At 37.4% G+C, this 20,151-nt stretch overlaps 1 protein-coding gene across 1 annotated transcript; it reads left to right on the top strand.

Annotated features, from left to right (window-relative positions):
- Nucleotides 1-2,165: 2,165 nt before the first annotated feature.
- On the top strand, nt 2,166-19,872 carry LOC134538856 (nuclear envelope phosphatase-regulatory subunit 1). The gene is made up of 4 exons (XM_063380422.1): nt 2,166-2,285; nt 7,259-7,330; nt 7,907-8,041; nt 18,766-19,872. Exons 1-4 carry the CDS (start codon nt 2,258-2,260, stop codon nt 18,909-18,911), a joined length of 381 nt encoding a protein of 126 aa, XP_063236492.1. The 5' UTR covers nt 2,166-2,257; the 3' UTR covers nt 18,912-19,872.
- Nucleotides 19,873-20,151: the final 279 nt, after the last annotated feature.

Raw genomic sequence — 20,151 nt, 5'->3', positions numbered from 1 at the left:
CTATTCAACTCTAGCGCTAGGTGTCTTGCGGTGGAAATATATCACTAGGTATTATGATGAATTTGTCAATTCTCGTGAAAAACAAACAAGAGGTAAATAATATACGATACAACGACAGTTTAAAATCATCGCCGGAGGACGCACAGTAACGTGATAATCGGGCATAGGGCCATGTTTCCGCAAACTATGTTAATACCCGTATCTATAAAACTTAAAAAAAATACACTCGTTTAAAACGGTAATTTCATGCAAATTACTGAAAATATCGCAATGCCGTTTTGCAGAATAATCAGGAATCATGTAAGGAAGTAAAAATAAGTTTTTTTTACTTTTTTATTTCCATGGTGGCCCTCTACTCCATAATTACAAACGTAGAGAGTTACGACAGTATTTGATGCACTGCAATGAATTTTAATATAATTACACTATATTTTAACATTTAAAATTAAAGGCTGAATCAAATTACATAATTTGGCTGATTTACGTATTTGAATAACAATACCAAACCTGCATTTACAATACATTATTTGCTACACAAATAAGTGTCATCGTCAATGTTTTGTGTCTCATGTCAAGGGTTGACGCTTCAGCTTGGGTGCATAGTAGGGACGTATTTTTATTTTTAATTTACATTGCATTACAATATCCAAATAAAAAATATATACTTTTTTATAAGTTGTCGAAAACAAACAAGACGCACATACACAGCAAGCAAAAATAATGTCTTCGACCACATGAATGCACAGGTATTGTAATGTAAATTACAAACGGCGATTACTCCTAAACGAGTTGGAATTCCGTATCTGCGCCTTTTGAAATAACAAAGGAAAGTTTAGAGCACTGAATAAAAATTTTTTGGGATTTTTATTATTTTTTTTTAAGGAAGAGACCGCACTCGTTTTGCAAATTTTATATTTTAATTAAAAAAATGGTGTATTGTCAAACTACTTACAAACAGGTATTATCAGGGTTGTGCTGGTCATTAATAAAATTCGAAATCATACATTCCATTTTTAAAAAAGTCGGGCCTATACAAAAATAAGTAATCTTTAGACTACATTCATACAAATAATAAAATTTAACTTACTATTCCAATGACGTTTCCGAACTGATCTTTGTGTTCCATTTTTTTGTGAGAATGTCGTCTTCTACAAAATGTTTTTCGCATACATAATGGGATCTTTTAATTACAAACTTGTCTCATTGAATTGCTTTCTGCCACAATTGCCTAACATTGTCATCATTGGGAACTCGGAATATTGCAACTTTCTCGTCCGACTTTGCCTGATAATTTGGTTAGGCATTTTCACAATTAAAATAATGTACGCTTATTCTCTCTACTAACAATCAATGCTCCTTGCTCACAATGAAGTTCCCGGCTTCCCGCAAATGCCAATGTGGAAACTGTACTTCGTAACCTAATTTACCTAATTTATGAAATAATTCCCAAACTTATAAAAAATAAACACATCCAATTTAATACGGTATCGATATATGGAGATGAATGCATTTTTAACATTTAAATGAACATTTAAATGATTATTATGTTGAGTTGTTCATAACAACAAAGCTTAAAATACCACCGCAGAACAACCAGCGCTACAGGTCAGATGGTGGAGCGGAGCGGAACTACGGAGACATTAGGTGTGCCACTTTTGCATGCTGGCCTGGTTGGGGAGTGTCCAGACCTCCCCTTCTTAGACCGTGGTTTTACTCTTTAAAAAATATAAAATAACATTGGTCTACAATTCTTTGATCAATAATTGATAATTATAATGCAATAATTGATTATTATAATGCAATGTTTTGAACTAGTACTTTATTTACTCTATGGTTTTGAACGTACAGATAAAAAAAATGAAAACAAACCCGAATATGTACGAACCAGCCCGAAGGGCATGTCGATCTAAGTGGGTGAATCTTCGGCTGCCCTTTATTTTCACAAACAAGAGAGCAAAAACCCGAAGTTCCCCGAAGTTCATGCTTTTTTTCCGTATCTTTTATGTAGCTATCCTAACCAAATCAACCATCCACAATGTTTTAAAGTATTTATAATGTAGCTAACGTAACTTAATTGACCATTAATATCCTTTTTTCAGCACCGCCATATTTATTTACAATAAACAAAAAAACCGAAGATGCACGATCGAGCGTTTGGCTCTCTCGTCTGTGAAAAGAAGGATTCACAATCGTGGGTGTAAAATTTATACACTGCTTGAGGTTAACCATATAAAAAAGTTCTGTTTATCTTGGAATCATGTCTCTTGAACAAACTGCCTGTGAAGGTTATTTTATTTATTATGTAGTGTTTTAATAATACTATTAGTTTTGTGTGTGGTAGAACTCTCGGACGGAATTAGGTGATAGTTTGACTTAGAGCTCAGCGGGCATTCACTACCTCTCATTGATTTATAATGAGGTTAGAAGGCGTAAAAATGTTGATGTGTAATTTTTTTTTTTAAGGTGGTGTTTTTGGCGGGCTAAGAAGGGAGACTTTCAAATCAACTAGGGTTGAATTTGAACGAGAGCACTTTTTTGTTTGGATGTGGTAGAACCTAAAATTTCCATAAATACTGTGGTGAAAGTGGCATTTCGTAAATTATAATTTTAAAAATCCGAAAAGGGTCGCCGTAACGTACCCACATCATTAATAATCCCTGCTTTTTTGAAAACAGTCTCGGCATGATTGATCCTGTGATACATAATGATAGCTGTTTTAAATTTGTATGTTGAAAGATCCGACATAACAAAAATTATATAATGCAATGTTAGGAAGTGAAAAGATATTTGGAATTTTATTTGATAACATAATCATTATTTATTGTTTTGTCACAATTTTTGTTGTATCCAAGATATTTTTCTGTACTAAATTAAAACAGCAAGTACTTGTCTCACAGGATCAACGTATTCATGAACATACCATTAAGGTCAAGAGATAGACTTGGATAAGCAATACAACACTTTTACTTCCTAAGGATCTCTGAAGAACCATCGAATAAGATTGCAGGTAGTATCAAAGAAATGGCTATGACAAATACTTTTAAATCTCAACATCAATTTACGTCACTATAGAATTCACAGTCGACGGCCGCTTAACTACCCCGTTTACCAAAAATAATTTTTCTTTACGTTTGCACTTACGAAAACATGTTTCAGGTAAGGAATATTTTCCTTATTAATGCAAACTCACAGATACACTGAGGCTTCTTCTATGCGAGTGGTGGACACAAAATTTAGTCAGATGGAAGCTCAAGTTACCCTGAATTAATTATCTAATGGTCTTACTCGGACTTGAGCACAAACACAATAAAAGGCTCAAAATTTTGTTCACTGTTCTCTTTACTTTACAAAAATTGGAACAATGATAAAACAATATCCAAAATGATAATTATGGTCTGGGTGAATACACAATGGTAATCAATATTCGTTGCACCTCCAAATTACCCAATTTTAATAAAACATTAAGAATGAAAATACATTAATATTGATTACAATAATTAAAATACTGTCATGATTTGAGTTACAGTTCATTACTGTGCATCTCTATGTGCTAACTCATACTCCGAGCTCATGGCAATTAGTCTTTCAACCTTGACGTAAGCATTAACGTGAATACTAATACGTAACATAATTCTCATGCTAATTAGAACAAGAAAGACAAAACTTAATTTTACAAAGTTGCACAAAAAGGTTGGAGAAAACTTTGACATCACTACGTGCAATGTCAAACTGTCTTATGGCTCGTGATGGTAAATTAATTGTACAAAATCTCATGTAAGAAACATTTAAGACTTATCCTTGCGCAACACTGGTGTTTTCAAGAGGCCTGCACGGAAACCTTGAGCACGTAGCCTGCTCGTACTTGCTCGCGTCACAAGCTACTTTTAGCCTGACCCAAACATAAGGGCTGCACCCACTAATCGTATGTACTTGCAAATAACTTCACAGAAATATACCAGATGTAAAGAATGTTTTTGTTCAATTATCAGCATGGCATTCGTGCATTATAGGCCTACCACAATTATTTCACAAAAAAATATGAAATATTAGTTGTGACGAGGTTGAGCTATAACTGTTAGTTTGAGTTCTTCACCGCTACTACTTGGTAGCCACTTAAGCATGCCAAACATTGCTGTCTCAATACCAGAATAAATTTTCACACTAGCTTTTCTGCATTTAATTTTGTAATGCAATTTCATTAGCAAAATGTGTCATTAAGGACAGCCCAGTCCAAACTGCGTTCTGAAGGAATGACTGGGGCAGTGAAAAATTATCTAAGCAATTACCGTTGATGCAGTTCATGCCGCTAAGCCCAACACCACTAGACTAAGTGCGGCATGCACTAACTGAAATTACGAGCCTGATGTCTGGCTCACTAACTTGTGATATCAGTGCTGTAGTCTCTGCGGAAATGCCAGCTGCCAGGGTGTGTAGATGACGGTCTCGTGGGTAGTTGACACAGTACGGGTGTAAACAAGAAGTTCGGTACACGAGAGTGGTCAGCACAATCACATCGGTCAGCTGCTCCAATCCAACTGGCTGCAATGATGGCCACAACTCCTCGTTCGCCGCCAATCGTCGCAACGCGCAGTGGTCAGCTTCCGTACCAAGACAAAATAATGAAAGTTATGGTATGACCCGTCGCACAAACATGGTGCACAAAACATAGAAGTTATGGCCTACGTACTAGAAAAGAGTCTTTAATTGTGTTGTGCTAAAACTCTTAATCGTGGGTAACAAACAAATTAAGATTAAGAGTAAATACAAAAAGTGAATGAGGCCTGTAAATTAATTAATTAAACATATTAGTTAAACATGGTCAATACACATCTTTGTCTTTAAACGTTTCTCAAAATCAAGTAAGAATTTTCAAAAGCTATGTTTAGTTAAATAGAGGAAAGACTGTAGTTTTGAAAAACCTTTTGGTAATTTTATTATATTATTTACGGAAAAGCAGCGACTATAGAAATTTACCATCTACCAATAGTTTACCGTTTTAATGTTCGCCTGTGCAATAATGCAGACACTGTTATGTGTGAGCTGTGCTTGCAAACAGTATGCCTTAATACTGACAGGGACCTTAAAAATGAACCTGTCACTATCAAGTGATGTAACAAAATTAACCCTTACTTTGCCACTCAAATGCAAATTTATAAATAACAAAATATCTTATAGGCTTACAATTAATTAAACTACTTTTTCTGTATTTGAATAATTTTAGGTACAATGAAGCTACAGTGTCAATATATCATTTTATTTGTCATTGAATAAAGAGTAAACACAACTTATTAGTCATTTTATTATTGCTTTAAAATAAATAATTATTATTGCAATAGTTTCCACACGTGTTTGGAATGCATGAAACACTGTATTCAGCATGGTGCGTACCATTACTTTAAAAAATATATTTCTGAAGAATAAACCTACATCAGTATTCATTCAAATATTGTCTGTAATTGCAGCAAGTATCTGTTATGTCACTTCATACCTGACACTATGTGACAGGTTCTGATTTTAAGGTCCCTATCATTGACACAAATTGTTTCCAAGCATAGTAGGGACTATTGCATGGCAGCACCTTTGTTACTGCAACCCTTGTTACGTTAAAGTGGTAAACTGCTTGTAGACTGCTTAAAGTATCACAATGCCTTGATTCTGTGATTAAATAATGTGTTAGGAATTAAATAAAATAATTATTAATTTTTTCCCAGAAAAGTGACTTTCTCTCAGAACCACCCTCTTCTCCCGGCGGCAATGCAAAAGACTCGCATATTATTGAGGTAGTGTCCGAATTTAAGTATCCAGTTGTACTAGCAACCTTGCGTACTCACTCTTGTGGTGTACTTGACAAATCTGTATGGGTTCAATGATCCTGCCTTTTCAGATGATATTAGCTAGCCAAACAGGTTGTTTACAAAATTTATTGTCAAAAAATAAATTTTATTCGTAAAACAATGTTTAACTGAATTTAGTATTTTTAAAACGTTATTAATGTCACATGAACACATTATGATTAACTTTATACTTTTTTTTTTTTTCATAGTTGCATCAATATGTGCGTGCGAGTATTAGTTAAGCTACCTTTGCTTTATTCAAATCATTAATACTACCAGTCAAATATAAAGTGAAATAAATTTGCAAGTCTTAAAATTACTTAAATATTACATCAAATTTATTCTACAGAACGTTTTTCGAAATGCCGTCATTTATCCAACTAAAGTAAGCACAAGTACAAGGATTCGTTTACTTACTTCACTTCCAGTTTGGACAGCCCTTGTGATTTTACTTCCGAGGAGGACAAGTAGGCCTACATATAAGCATGTACATCGGGTGATTTCGGTCACAGCCTGAACGTGGGTTGGGTGTTTCATCAGTGCACTGGAGCTTTAAACTTTGAAACTACTACTTGATGCATGGCTTTTAAATCTCCCACTAGCAAAATAAGCAAATAGGGTGGACTCATTAAAATACGGTTTTGTTATCTTTTAATTGCTCCACAAATTATGCATGAGCAGAAGAGTGTTTAGATCTTGAGTAACACTTTAATATACAGATGATGTAAAGGCAGACATGTTAAAGATATAGTTGCGGGCATCTTGACGATTGGACCAAATAGTCTTGTCTAATTTCGTGCTTCCGAAAAATGTTGCCATTTGATAAACATTTTGATTGGAAGAACAAAGCAGAACCAACTTCAGTATATTGAGCACAACACTGTCCTGCAGTGAGGGTTTGTCACGGATGTTTGTCTAGGCTGGCTCTACCGGTGATGGCCTGGTAGCATGTGAGCGAGATGGGAAACATGTACACGGCACCGCAGACCGCACAAGGGTGGAGTGCCGGTGGATGAATGTCCAATAAATAATATTGAACGGTCCTAGGATGTGCGTGGAACGGTCCTAGGATGTGCGTGCACCGCTCCTCATGTTTCCAGCATGCCCCTGCACAGACAACTGGTAGCCGCTCTAGCAAGTTGGTTTTGTGAAGTTGGCGCTGCCCTCTGCTGCTAGTCTCCAGCGGCGCAAGGACTTCCACCCATCAAACTCAACGTGGTGCGTCTATGCCACTCTAGAGAGGTCAGGAAAAGTTACTTCAGGCAGTGACAGAATGATAGTGGACCGGTCTGTGGTTGTTCTGCCAGAGATAGTTGATAACATCTCCTCTTGATTGGAAGGGAACATTGTAAGATTACTTCCCACGTAACATAAACATAGGTGTTTAGTGCGTGTTGATGGATAGACGTGTACCTGTGTTGCAGACCTGAAGGCATTTGAGCGCCGCCTCACGGAGGTTATAGCCTGCCTGCAGCCGTCCACCAATCGCTGGAGGAGTGAGTATTCTCTGCTGCACTACCGCTAAACTTTACAGACTCTCACTAGCCATGCACAAAATTGTCCAGTGCTGGGGTGAAAAAGTATTAGTTAATATATAAAATAGTATTTAGTAAATAGTAATTTAAAAAATAGTATTCAATGACAAAATTAGTTATTAATTTTCAAGGAAAAAATTTATATTTTTCATATATTTAAGACAAGGACTTCAGTACATCAGTGGGTTAAAACAGATTTACATATAATATGCCTGTTGGTTTTTATGCTTTAGTTTAAAACCTTGGCTATTCTGTGGTCAGACCGCCTTCAAACATATTAACTGCACATGCAACTAACTGGTAGTATGTGCTTGGGAGATGGCAGTTGATGATAAGATTTGTCAAGGCATATAAAGCTAGGCTGCTATTGGTGTTTCTGTACATAATTAATTTGCTTGTACTTAAATTGCCAAATTTAAAAAAAAAAAAATATTTGGAATTGGTGCTGAACACATTGAATGTTCTCTGGTAGTGAGCGTTAACCTCGTGACATAAGGGTAATGAGAACCCTTGTCTAGCAGGGTGTTGTGTTGGCAGTCGTGCTGGCAGTGATCTCGGTGTGCACGGCGGTGGGGGCATGGCACTGGATCACGGACCCGCACACCTCAGCCGTGCCCTTCACGCAGTCGTTGTGGAATCACCCTTTCTTCGCCCTCGCCAGCCTCATCCTGGGTGAGCTCGCAGACACACAGCTAGAGATGGATGGAGGTGTTACACAACATTAATAACAGAGTGAACAGTAAACTTAAGCTCTGCTATCTTTTTGTCACTCTTCACTCTTTCTTGATGATTTGTGTAACTAGTGGATCTTTTAGTTTCAAAAGGCAAAATAATGATTTCGTCTAGATATTAGTACCTCTATTTTTATTTAACTTTTAATTACTTTCACATTAAAATATTTGATAAATTGATTGACAAATCTATGAAAATTATTGAATTATATTAACATAGATTTAAAATTACATTATCTAAAGATTGGGCTGGCCCTAATTAGATAATTACCATTAATCATTAGATACAATTAAAATAAAATCAGCAACAATAAACAGGTTAATTATTAACAATCCCAGCACACTTAGAGCGATTAAAGTTCCGAAAGAAAAATTTCTGGAGTTCCGATCCTTTCATCGTTGTGATTTAATGTTATTCTGAAGATATAAAAAAAACTGAAAGACTGGAGGTTTGACGATTGCTGGCCGAAGTTGAGCTGCTAACGAGGCTAACGGAGCGCCTTAGTCGTCTCATGGGTGGTGTTCTTAGGTAAGGTCCGCATCCGGCCCTTGGAACCTCATCCGGCCCTTGGACCATGTCATACAGGGAGATGGCTTCTAGCGTCAGCCAGGGTGTGGAGCTCGCGAACACGCAGTTGTCGCGGACGTTTCCATCATTCAAAGATAGAAAATATTATGCAGTATTATAAACGAAGCATAACTACTACTATGTGGTACGCAGATTAACTAGTTACTAATTACTACAGTTGTAGGGAATCGCATCACTTGCCTAGCTGATTACATCTTTAAACAACGACCGGAGTGAAGTCTTGATGTGCGGCTCGCTGTGTGGTCAGTCTGCTGTCGCGGCGTGAAGTAAGTTTGGGGTGGCAGCGACTTGTAATTAAAAGACGAAGTCAATCAAAGGAAGACCGAAAGGTTCCTAAGATTTCCGAGGGAGTGGTCGAGAAATACTATCTTCGATATCTCAAAGTTGGTGGTACTGGCTGATGTCAGCGCAACCTACTGAGGGGTGTCCGAAACAAGGAGAGATCGACTCACACGAGGCGACTTCTAAAGCATTGGGCTTATGAAGGGGACTAGTCCAGCGCTCTGGTGGCTTGGAAATGAACTACGGGGCACTGTTTGTTGCGTGAGGCACCAGGGGGCAGGCATTTAGCAGGCATTAAAACACCCAGGGGAAATAACTCGCAACTCTGCCACTAGTCAGAGGCGGTACATTCGGAGACTGGAGTCGTGGCCTTGAGACAGGCAGGGGTTGTTGACCGGGCGTTGAACTGGCTCTGGTTCTCAGGAAAGGCTGTAGGGAGGTGGTGGGGTGTAACTGCGATGACAGTGGGAACGAGGCTCTACTGAGACCGGAGGCATGACTGGACGTTGGTGAAAATGACTCGAGATCATGCCATGGAGTGCTCGCATCAGGCGACCTCTTAGAAACAGCCTGCTCTGATAGCTTGCAGTGCATAGCAGTTATTGTCACGGCTTAAGGGAGAATTACAGGCGACGAACATGCGTCAAAGCGGGGATAAGACAAATGCACTTGCTGCGTCATTAGATGGTAGGCAAAATTATATTTATGCTGGGTATGATTGGGGGGGGGGGGGGGGGTGCAGGTCTGACAAAGATTAAACGGGAGTGTACAGGAGGCGGAAAACGTTTAAGTTCTTGCAGTGAAAGAATAAATGGCAACATATTTGAAAAAATCAAATTATAATTGTGCGAAAAATACTAATTGGTGGCACAAGGGATAGATGATAGAGAGATATAGATGATAAATTTGCAGTTGTGTGATACAGACAGAAAGCTAGATAGAGGGAGAGCAAGATATTTACAGAGAGAACAAAACAGCTGATTACATGGTCAAAAGTTAGTAGACTAGTTCCCAAGTTATGTTTTGCATAATTGATTTCTTGAATTATATTTCGTACCTAGGTATTTTATTTTGTTTAAGCCCTGTAAAGTTACTATTCCTTGTTTTGAGATTGTTTTATAGGTTATTTTTGAGTAAACATATTTTTAGTCTCTTATTACAGAATGCTTAGTTTTCATGTTTGTATTAATTTACAAGCTATAATAATGGAGCTAGAGTGTTGTATGAATTATTGGAAAGAAAGATAGAACCACAAGGTTGTGATATCATAGTGCCAAACTGATAGATGATAGTATATCATCCCGTATGTTAGAGAGAGTCAGACCACCAACAGAAAGGTGAGAAAGCCTTCGTATTGGAGAATAACATAGTTGTTTTGGCAAAAAAAAATATATCTCTAGCCAATATAAAGGCAATTCATCGGGGAAACCCAATTAGTAGGGGCTAGAAAATTAAATTTAGCATTTATTTTTTCCAAAAGTATCATCTATTATTGTAAAAGTAGTGTTTTTAATGCAACTTATTTAAAACTTAATATTTTAATTCTAAATTTTTGTAAAATCAATATTCATAAAAATGCCTACAAATAACCCTTTGTTATAGTTTTGTACAAAATAATTGTTTTCATGCCTTTCTAGATTAAAACCACAAAACATTTCACGCACACACTAAAGCAAAGTGCAAGAGAGTGCAGCCTGGTGTGTTTTCATTTTATTAGCCAACTTAACATCTTACATCTGTGGGGTGAAAAATTCCCCGGTAAAGATGGTGGACGTGTTGTGTTTGTGTATTAACTGAAGTGCTGATAAGTCATATGTGACAGACACAAATTAAAATAATGTGTATAATACAGTAGAACCCGTTTATAGTGAACCCGCCTATAATGAATTCCCGTTTATAGTGAATTTCCGTCTCGGTCCCGGCAAAATGATGTGAGGTTATGTATTAATTTATTGGATATAGCGCACAACTTTTGTCAATGTTGATACGTTTTCCCGTGTACCACGAACAAATTTTGCCGACATAATGCACATTTATCTCAAATATTTTCATATAATTACAAGTATTTTCACAAAACGTCTATTCTGGATCACATTAACGTTTTTCTCCCCAATATGCTACTTCATTGTCCACTGTTCATAATATAAACAAGTCGTAATCGAGTGGCCTCGGTAGGCTACGTGTAGCCAGAAATGGTGCTCAGTTTGGTGAAAATAAAAAATAGTTTTCCCTGCATAGTTAAAGAATGGGCGAACGCGTGTACATTTAATAAGTTATCAAAATTAAACATAAATTACCGCCACAGAAATACGTATGTACATTATAGCAGCAAATTCAATATTTTTACGTCTCATTTTTATCGTTCACGTTTCGGACATTTTGATCGAGTAAGGTTTTTAAGACTACCACTAGATAGAACTCTGTGGACTAAATTTTTCCATAGAAAGTAAAAAATTTTCGTTCCAGCTTTAGCAACTGCGATACTAAATGATACGTAGTGATCTTTGATGCGCCAGACTCGTTATTTTTCGTTTATTTACTTTTGACGGTAAAAAGAATTTCGTGTTATTAAGCTGCAAATGTGCTTCAATAAGAAATACGTACATAAAATGTGTGAAAAACGCGTTAAAAAACGTAAGGCATTATCTGTGCGAGATAAAGTGGACATTATTAAAAAGGTAGATTCCAACCCCACTGTCCCGCACGTGTTAATATCAAAGGAACTGGGAATTGCAACATCCACATTAAATACAATATTAAACAAGCTGAACAATCTTCTTTCTCAAGCTGCGAATACGTCACAGAGTATTAAACGCCTGAAAAATGGAAAATACGCCGATGTCGAAGAACCATTAATAGAAAGTTTGTACATGTGTAAAGTATTAAAAATAATATCTGCATTTGCTCATAAAACTGTTGCTATGAGTATATTCATTCGTTCTTTTCTTGGCTTAGGCCTATGTGTAGTTAAGATTATGCTTTTGAGTATGTATTGCCAATATAAAAGTTTTCCCAGATATAAAGTTTCCCCTCTATAGTGAACATATAAACTACTCCCTTCAGATTCATTATAACAGGGTTCTACTGTAACTGTAAACTAGGTTGGTCTGTGCGTGCCGCTATAACTCCGCAGCCTGGTGGGGTTTTTATGGTATGGTAGCTCTCCATCCCCCATCCATAAAGAAGGTTTCATTTTTGGAACTGCAGGGGTTGGGTTTGAAGATTTATCTAGTGTCAAAAGAGGGCATCCTACCAATGGACTTCTGATTCAGACAGATTATTCAGATATTATTGCTATGTGCATGAGTATCTGAAAGTATTAAATTCAGTATAATTGTTCTTAAATAACAGAATATTATGTAATTTTAATTGGAGAATGTTGTCAATGTTGATATTGTCTATGTAGGCTATAGTTTCCTCTGTTCAATCAGTGTTTAGTTTAGTTGTTATTAAATTTAAACTTAATGAAATAATAACTTGAACATGGTGCGACCAAGGTATCTGTTATCTTTGCCATGATATACTCTGAATTGTATTATCAGTCAAAGTACAGAAGTGGCTGAGATCAGAGGTTGAAACCAGTTATAATAGTTTGCTATATTATTTATACCAATGCTGTATTTTCGTAAAAATTTTGCTGTTGAATGATTCAGTGAGTGTTGAAACAAAATATAAGATATACAAAATTATGTTAACGAAATACACTTTTATCACAGAAGAACTATTAGTTCAGGAGTTATAGGTTCAAAAAGGGTGGGTCCTTCGATTAAATGCTGAGTTAATGAAACTTGAGGTTGTGGTTTGGTATGGTACAGTAGTGCCCCACCCAATTTACCCAACAAAAAATCCTTTTGGAAACTTTTGGGGGGCCGAAAAACCCCTTTTTTTTTTGGCACTTTTTTCTGTTTATTGCCTATAACGGCTATAACCTTTTTCTTTTGCCTCATACGACTTACTATTCTATTCGATTTTGTAGAGTGTTAAATTTCCTACAATTTTCACTATTCAAACATTTTTTCTGACTTCATACTTCCTGAGATACAGGATTTCAAAAATGTGCGAAATATCCCAAATTGGCAAAATATGGCAAAAAAAACTGGTTTTTTCTGTATATGTTTCATATTACAACATATCCAATGGTATCGTACTTGAATCCAATTTCCTACGTTAAGCAATCTCCCCCACCCTTTGTAACACCCCCCCTCCCCTTCCTCGTGAAGTACGTATACCTTTAGGCCCTACCCCTTCAGGATGGTAGTGCTGTACAGATAAAAAAGTGGCCAAATTGACTCGATTTGTCTTTGGCTGAGTACCTCCCCCCCTGTTCTTAGTTATCAGTACCCCAGTACCCACCCTGTTAAATGAAAATAAGTTTTTGCATTGTCCCTTTGACGTTACAATGGGGGGAGGAGGGGTGTAGGTGTGGTCGTGGGGGCCTTAAGCATTTAACTTCCCGTTTACGTCAAATATACGATCTACAAAATTTAATAGTTATAAGGAGAATGTTTTGGATGATATTGTGATTTGATTGGGAGGGAGGGGGGGAGATCGTTGGAGCCGTAAGTATTAAAAAAAAACCTTTTTTAAAAAATATATTCAACTCAATTTTAAGTTGGTGCTTTCTTCGTTGCCATGGCAACGGTTATTGCATTGTGGTATTTGTAATTCTCTATTTTACTAAAAAATCTTCCTTACAATGTGGCAATGCCGGTACTTCAGCTAGTTAATAATAACCGTCCCGACAAGTATAGATATTCACTGAAATACTATCTGATACTAGTGAACAACATGTACATATGAGGCCTTCGCTTGTAACCAGGGATAACCTTGACATGAATAAGCTGCGTGGCTGGTTTGCTGAACATCCGCCATTCCTTGAAATAAAAGAACTTGTGTCTGTGAGCTCAGGCGAAATAGCTCATGAAGATGTGAACTGTCACTCTGCATGGGAAATTGGCATCTCATCCATGATGAAAATCGTGGTTCAATGGTTCGAACCATTGAAGCTGAAACGAAAGGATAAAGTGGTGAATCTCGCATCTGTGACCTGTTCAATGAAAATTGTAGGCAAGAAAGTTACAGTCGACCCACTGACTTTATTCCAACGAATTTGTATAATCAAACAGTCAGACGACGACCTTAAGGAGTTGTTCAAATATGAGCTTGCACCATTTCCAATGTCCCTCTTCACTGAGGATGGTATGCGCAAGGGAATAAAGTCAACACTGTATGAGGCAGTATTCACCCCTATACAAGGAGAAGTAAACCTTGGCAGCAGATGTTCTTCTGTCATCGACGGAGGGTATCTTCTACATAAAGTTGTATAGAGTAAGATGACTACACCGACATTAGAGTCAGTTTGCCAGACATACGTGGACTATGTGAAAAAACAGTTTGGTAGCATAATGTCACAGTGGTGTTTGATGGCTATCCGACTGACATTTCCTATGAATGCACCAAAGCAGCCGAAAGAGTTCGCCGAGCTTTGCTGCACACCTCCACTAAGTTTGTTTTTTCAGCCACAACCCCTGTCACTGGGGCTCAGGAGGCATTTTTATCCAACGACGTGAACAAAACAAACCTAATTGAAATGCTAATGACAAAAATGGCAACAGAAGCCATTGAAGTCAAACAGGCTACTGAAGGTGCTGACGTTATGATTGTTCACGCGGCGCTGTCGAAGGCGGCTGAAAATGACAGTGTCACCATAATTGGTGAGGATGTGGATCTCCTCGTATTGCTCACAGCACTTGCCTCCACTTACCATAAAAATGTCTTCTTTCAAAAAAGTGGCAGAGGTTGTAATGCCTACAGGCATAAGGACGGGGTGGGACGCCATAGCATGGCAAGGATTGCGAACGGGTATTTGTAACACAACAGCAAGTTTGAAACAATAATAAAGTTTTAATAAAACTTAACAAAAATAAATAACAAGGTAATCAAAATGGTTTTTTAAGAGTTTAACACACACAGCAACAGTGAACGAGCCATTATCAAGGCTACAAAAGGTTAGATTTTACGCCGGCGCAACGTGGTACAAAACATGCGCGGTCCCATTAAGGGGCCTCGAAAGAGGGTGTCACAAGGTAGACGCATTGAAACTGCCAAATTACAAGACTGCCAAAATGCAGGGAAAACCTACTGCCTTATGCGCATTACGTGCGTTACAAAAGTAAGTTACATTATCTAAAAATGAAAATTTATCATACTTTCACGTAAGTCGACGACTCAGGGGAGAACAGTTACAAACCAATGAAGTTAAATTAAATCAAGTTACATGAAATCCAAAAGAAATTTTCCAGGTGGCGATCGAAAGGGAATTTAGACAAAAAACACAAAATTCAACAAACGTTTACATTATGGCAAGGGCCACCGCCTTACTCCAACTTACATTTTCTTTCCCCCGAGGTCGCACACGTCGTACAAAGTTAAAGTCTAACTGACTGACTACATGCTGGCTAACAATTACTCGTGCTCTCAAAAGAGACTAAACGAGATCAGACGAGCTAGTTGATATACGAAGAACAAGACCGAATAAATTGAAAACATCTGCTTTTATAACATATGTGCCGCGCAGCGCGCATGTGCCGAACGGAGGAGGATAGGTGAGAAGCAAGCAGGCATACACTAGGAGGGGGAAGGAAGCAGGGGACGACGAGCCGCCGCCCGCGCAGACGCGCGGTGTTTGAAAGAAGCTGCGATCCTAACGCTTCAAGGTAATGCCCCGTCATTGTTATATTCACACGCCTCCTGCAAATTCAATTCAAAAAACCTTCTGTTTCTCCTCGCAATAAGTGGGTGCGACACCACATCGGCCCCTTTCGGACAGGGAAAGAAAAAAATCTGCAAATTGTATGAAAAAAACACTTCGCTACATTCCCTAGCAGCAGTATTTAAAGAGCCAGATGCCTCTGCCTCTCAAATTACTGAGGCAGGTGAGAGGTTTCTCATAGAGTTGTATGGGGGGGACTTGAACACAGAAACCCTGGACACTTTAAGGTACCAAAGTTTCACGAAATCTGTGGCCAAACCTAAATATCAGTTGGCAAGGCTGCCCCCTACCACTGACGCGGCCACCCACCACGCTTTCCGGACTTATCTGCAGGTACAGATATGGCTGGGGAACGAGTTGCTTCCATCATTTTGGGGGTGGACACTGACAAGAAGAGGTATCGTCTCCACCACCACTACTCGAAATGTCACCCCAGACAACATCCTCACATCATTTCATGCAAATGCAAAAAAGGGTGTACCACAGCAGCCTGCAGCTGCAAAAAAGTAGGACTGTTGTGTTCCACCATTTGCAAAAATTGGTGCAGCCACGCGTGTGAGAACTCCCCTGAAGCGGACCTTCAAGATGAAATTGAAGACACCCCCACGCAAGAAGAAGAAGATCAAGGGGATCATGAAGATAATTAAATAGAAGATCAAAATCCCTTTGGAGCCAAACGTGGGCGGTTTAACACCTTGTAACATTAAAATATTGATGGGTAATATTGCAGTACTCTTACTACATATTATTTCCCAATAAATAGGTAGCTGTTCGTATGTAAATATTATTAGTTGAGTATTATTCACACAACATAAAATTTTGAGGCTTGAAGACAGATAAGAGAAATGTAATTTTAAAAAAAACATTGGGGTGGGGGTGGGGGGGGGGGGGGGGGGGGGCTACTCAGCGAAAGACAAATCGAGTGAATTTGGCACGTTTTTTATCTGTACAACATTATCATCACGGTGCGGGGGGAGGGGGGAAATAAAGGGTGGGGGAGGTTTCTTAACGTAGGAAATTGGATTCAAGTACCATGATACCATTGGATATGTTGTAATATGAAACACATACAGCAAAAACCATTTTTTTTTTGCCATATTTTGCCAATTTGGGATATTTCGCACATTTTTGAAATCATGTATCTCAGGAAGTATGAAGTCAAAAAGGATGTTTGAATAGTGAAAATTGTAGGAAATTTAACACTCTACAAAATCGAATAGAATAGTCTAAGTCGTATGAGGCAAAAGAAAAAAGTTATAGGCAATAAACAGAAAAAAGTGCCAAAAAAATTGGGGTTTTTCGGCCCCCCAAAAGTTTCCACAAGAATTTTTTGTTGGATAAATTGAGTGGGGCACTACTGTACCATACCGAACCACCACCTCAAGTTTCATTAACTTGGCATTTAATCGAAGGTTGAAAGTACATAACGACTGGACTATATAGTCTAACAAGAATATGTTTCCATTTTACATAATATTAAATAATGGTTTTGATTCAGCTTTCTTTTAACCAACATCATTAGCTCTGTTAAATATACTTTTATTAGGTAGCAGTAAAATTTTATGAAATTTCGTAGAAAAACCCTAAATATCCTTGGGGAAACTTGGAATTTGGTTTTTGCCAATAGAGTGCCTGATAGAGGCATTATAAAGAGTATTTTTAAAATAATTTTTTACAATTTTGCTTTTGAAATAGAGCAGTTTGTAGTATTTTTATTTTCATTTTTTCTGTAAATCATATTGTGTTTTGACATCTTATTCCAGAACTTTTACAATAGTGAACATTAGCTATTAACTATTGGGGACGCACCACAATGCCGAAATGCCAAATTGACCACAATGCCGACAGCTAGTAAACTGCTGTGTACCACAACGCCGAAATACACGTACGCCAAAAAATGTAATTGCAGGACTGCCACAAAGGTTAGGTTAGACTTGGTTAGGTTAGACTAGGTTAGGCTAGACAAGGCTAGGTTAGACTAGGTTAGGTTATATTATATTATGTTACGCTAGGTTAGGTTAGGTAAGGTTAGGTTTGATTGTGGTATTTCAGCGTTAAGGTACATTTAAGAAACACACACAAATTCATTCAGTTGTTATTTCGGCGTTGTGGTACACAGCAGTTTTCTAGCTGTCGGCTTTGTGGTCATTTTTGACATTCGGCGTTATGGTATTTCGGCGTTGTGGTAACAACCCTTAACTATTATGTACTAACTACACTATGATAGCAATATTGGCAATGTTTTAGAATCCTTTTTGCTTTTGCTGTAGTTATAAAAAACTGTGTGAAACACATGTGGAATAAGAAAACAGGTGTTGAAAAAAAAAAGCTTTCTTAAAGAATTATAATAATCTCTTCACATTATTGTAAGTAATGAATAGTTTATACGTCATCCTTGATATCAATGAACGACTTTCATTTTTAAGGTATCGTGGACTCAGCTTTCATTATTACATTATTAACTAAAAAGATTTTGAATCCTCCTAACCGAAATCTTTCCCTCCTTTCTGTCACATCCGAAGTTTTATTCACTATGTGATTGCAAAATGGTAAAAACACCATTGTCCAAGTAAATATACATTCGTGCAATAAAAATAATTTGTATTGCTAACTTAGGCATAATAGTTATCACAATGCCAAGCTTTTGCAAGAAGAAACCAAAATTTCTATGAGATAAATTAGTGTCCTTTAGCATATTATGGCAGTTAGCAAAATAATTAATATTCATTGCAGTTGCTATTTTTTTGAACCTCTAATAATAAGGTATGTATTTTGATTTTTAATCGTTGTCATTTCGCAGTTAATCAGTCTTTTGTACCTATGTCTTTAAAAAGTTTTTTTTTTCCTCAGCCACACTTTTACTCCGTTGTCTGTTTGGACACTGGAATTTGTATTATGTAGAAGGTAGGATATATGATAGAACCTACAGTTAGCCACATAAAACACACACTATAGTTGTTTTGTTTGGACTCTGGTGGTGGATGTCTGGTGTGAAGTGCAGTGGTTGGCATGCCTGTTGCAGTGGTGCTCTTCACGCTCGGTATCCACAAGAGAGTCATAGCACCATCCATCATTGCGACGCGTGCTCGTGCCGTGCTCAGCGATTTCAACATGTCATGTGACGACACGGGCAAGCTGATCCTCAAGCCACGCCCCACTGCCTCCTAGCATCCGGGGGCGGCCACGAGTGCCTGAAACATGCCGTGTTGAGTGCCGTGTCTGATTCAGCGTATCATTAACTGTAGCTGTGAACAGTGTGTGTGCTTCACCCAAGATCTAGGAACGGCTGCCTCAGGCGTGAGCCAAGATTTGGCTGTGGCAGTTTTAAGATGTGACTTTATTCCTAGTGTGCCATGTGGGTAGCAAAACCTTGTAAATACTTTAACTTTCTTAGATATGTTATAATTATTCCTGTGTACTCGTGAAAAAAAAGTTTTTGAAGGAAAACTTTTTGGTGTATTTACATGCCCAAATTTTGTCTCACTTCATCAGAACTAGATTTTTTTTATAGTGGTGTGTCGTATTTAAAATGGTTTTGTAAAGTGGATTGATTATTATTATTATATTAAAAATCAGGTTAAATTGTACCAAGATTTAAATAATTTTTTTTTTAATTCTATGGTTAGAATCCTAAATAGAAACTTATTTAACAAAATCTCTTTACTTAGTTTTTAAAACTACTTGTATGATTGATTAGGTACAAGTGTTTCTTGGTGAAGTAGTAATTGAAGAAGCACTACGTACTGCATTATTCTAATTTCATAACTTTTACTTAGTAAAGTAATGATTAAATACTCATACTTGTCACACCCCTCGTGCCTCAAAATTGAATTATTTTGAATTAATTAAAAAGAGCCTTGGAAACTTGCGGGATAAAAAAAAAATAAGTTAAATAAATTGATTTACCAGAGGCGGCACGAGGTGGGGGACAAACAAAATTTAGGAACTTCCTGATACAAGCAACTGGGAAGTTGGTGGATCGTTAAAATCAATAAATTAAAACTACACGATTAACTTGATCTATAGTTTCCCTGTTTTATTTGCCCTGATGAATTATCTTGTTTCCATTACTTTACATACAAAAGGTTTTAACAAGTTTCAAAGATTTAAAAAAAAACAAAAGAAATACAAAAAGGGGCCGGCCCGCGATTATTTAAAACAAAGTACATTGTATTGAGACATGATTACAACTTGCAATGTTCTACTACATTAAATTTGTCGCTGATTAGTTTACCATATCAGTGGATTAAGTGGATAGTCACTTATCGCTGGTTTGTCTTTAAAAAGTGGGGGAATAGAAATAGAAACCATATCACCCGAGTCTTCCAGGTGTGGAGTTAAAAATGCCGAACTGTAGAATGGAAGAAAGCTGCTTCTTCTAATGGATGGATCTCGGACTGCCGAAAAA

The sequence above is a fragment of the Bacillus rossius genome, chromosome 1, assembly GCF_032445375.1.
Source record: "Bacillus rossius redtenbacheri isolate Brsri chromosome 1, Brsri_v3, whole genome shotgun sequence".
Lineage (NCBI taxonomy): Eukaryota > Metazoa > Arthropoda > Insecta > Phasmatodea > Bacillidae > Bacillus > Bacillus rossius.
This window is presented reverse-complemented; position numbering and strand designations above follow the sequence as displayed.

Excerpts from the sequence above, each read along its gene's own strand:
- LOC134538856 (XM_063380422.1), top strand. The coding sequence starts at position 2,258 with ATGTCTCTTGAACAAACTGCCTGTGAAG. Across the intron at positions 2,286-7,258 it reads TGAACAAACTGCCTGTGAAG|ACCTGAAGGCATTTGAGCGC; the intron begins GTTATTTTATTT and ends CCTGTGTTGCAG. Across the intron at positions 7,331-7,906 it reads GTCCACCAATCGCTGGAGGA|TCGTGCTGGCAGTGATCTCG; the intron begins GTGAGTATTCTC and ends TTGTGTTGGCAG.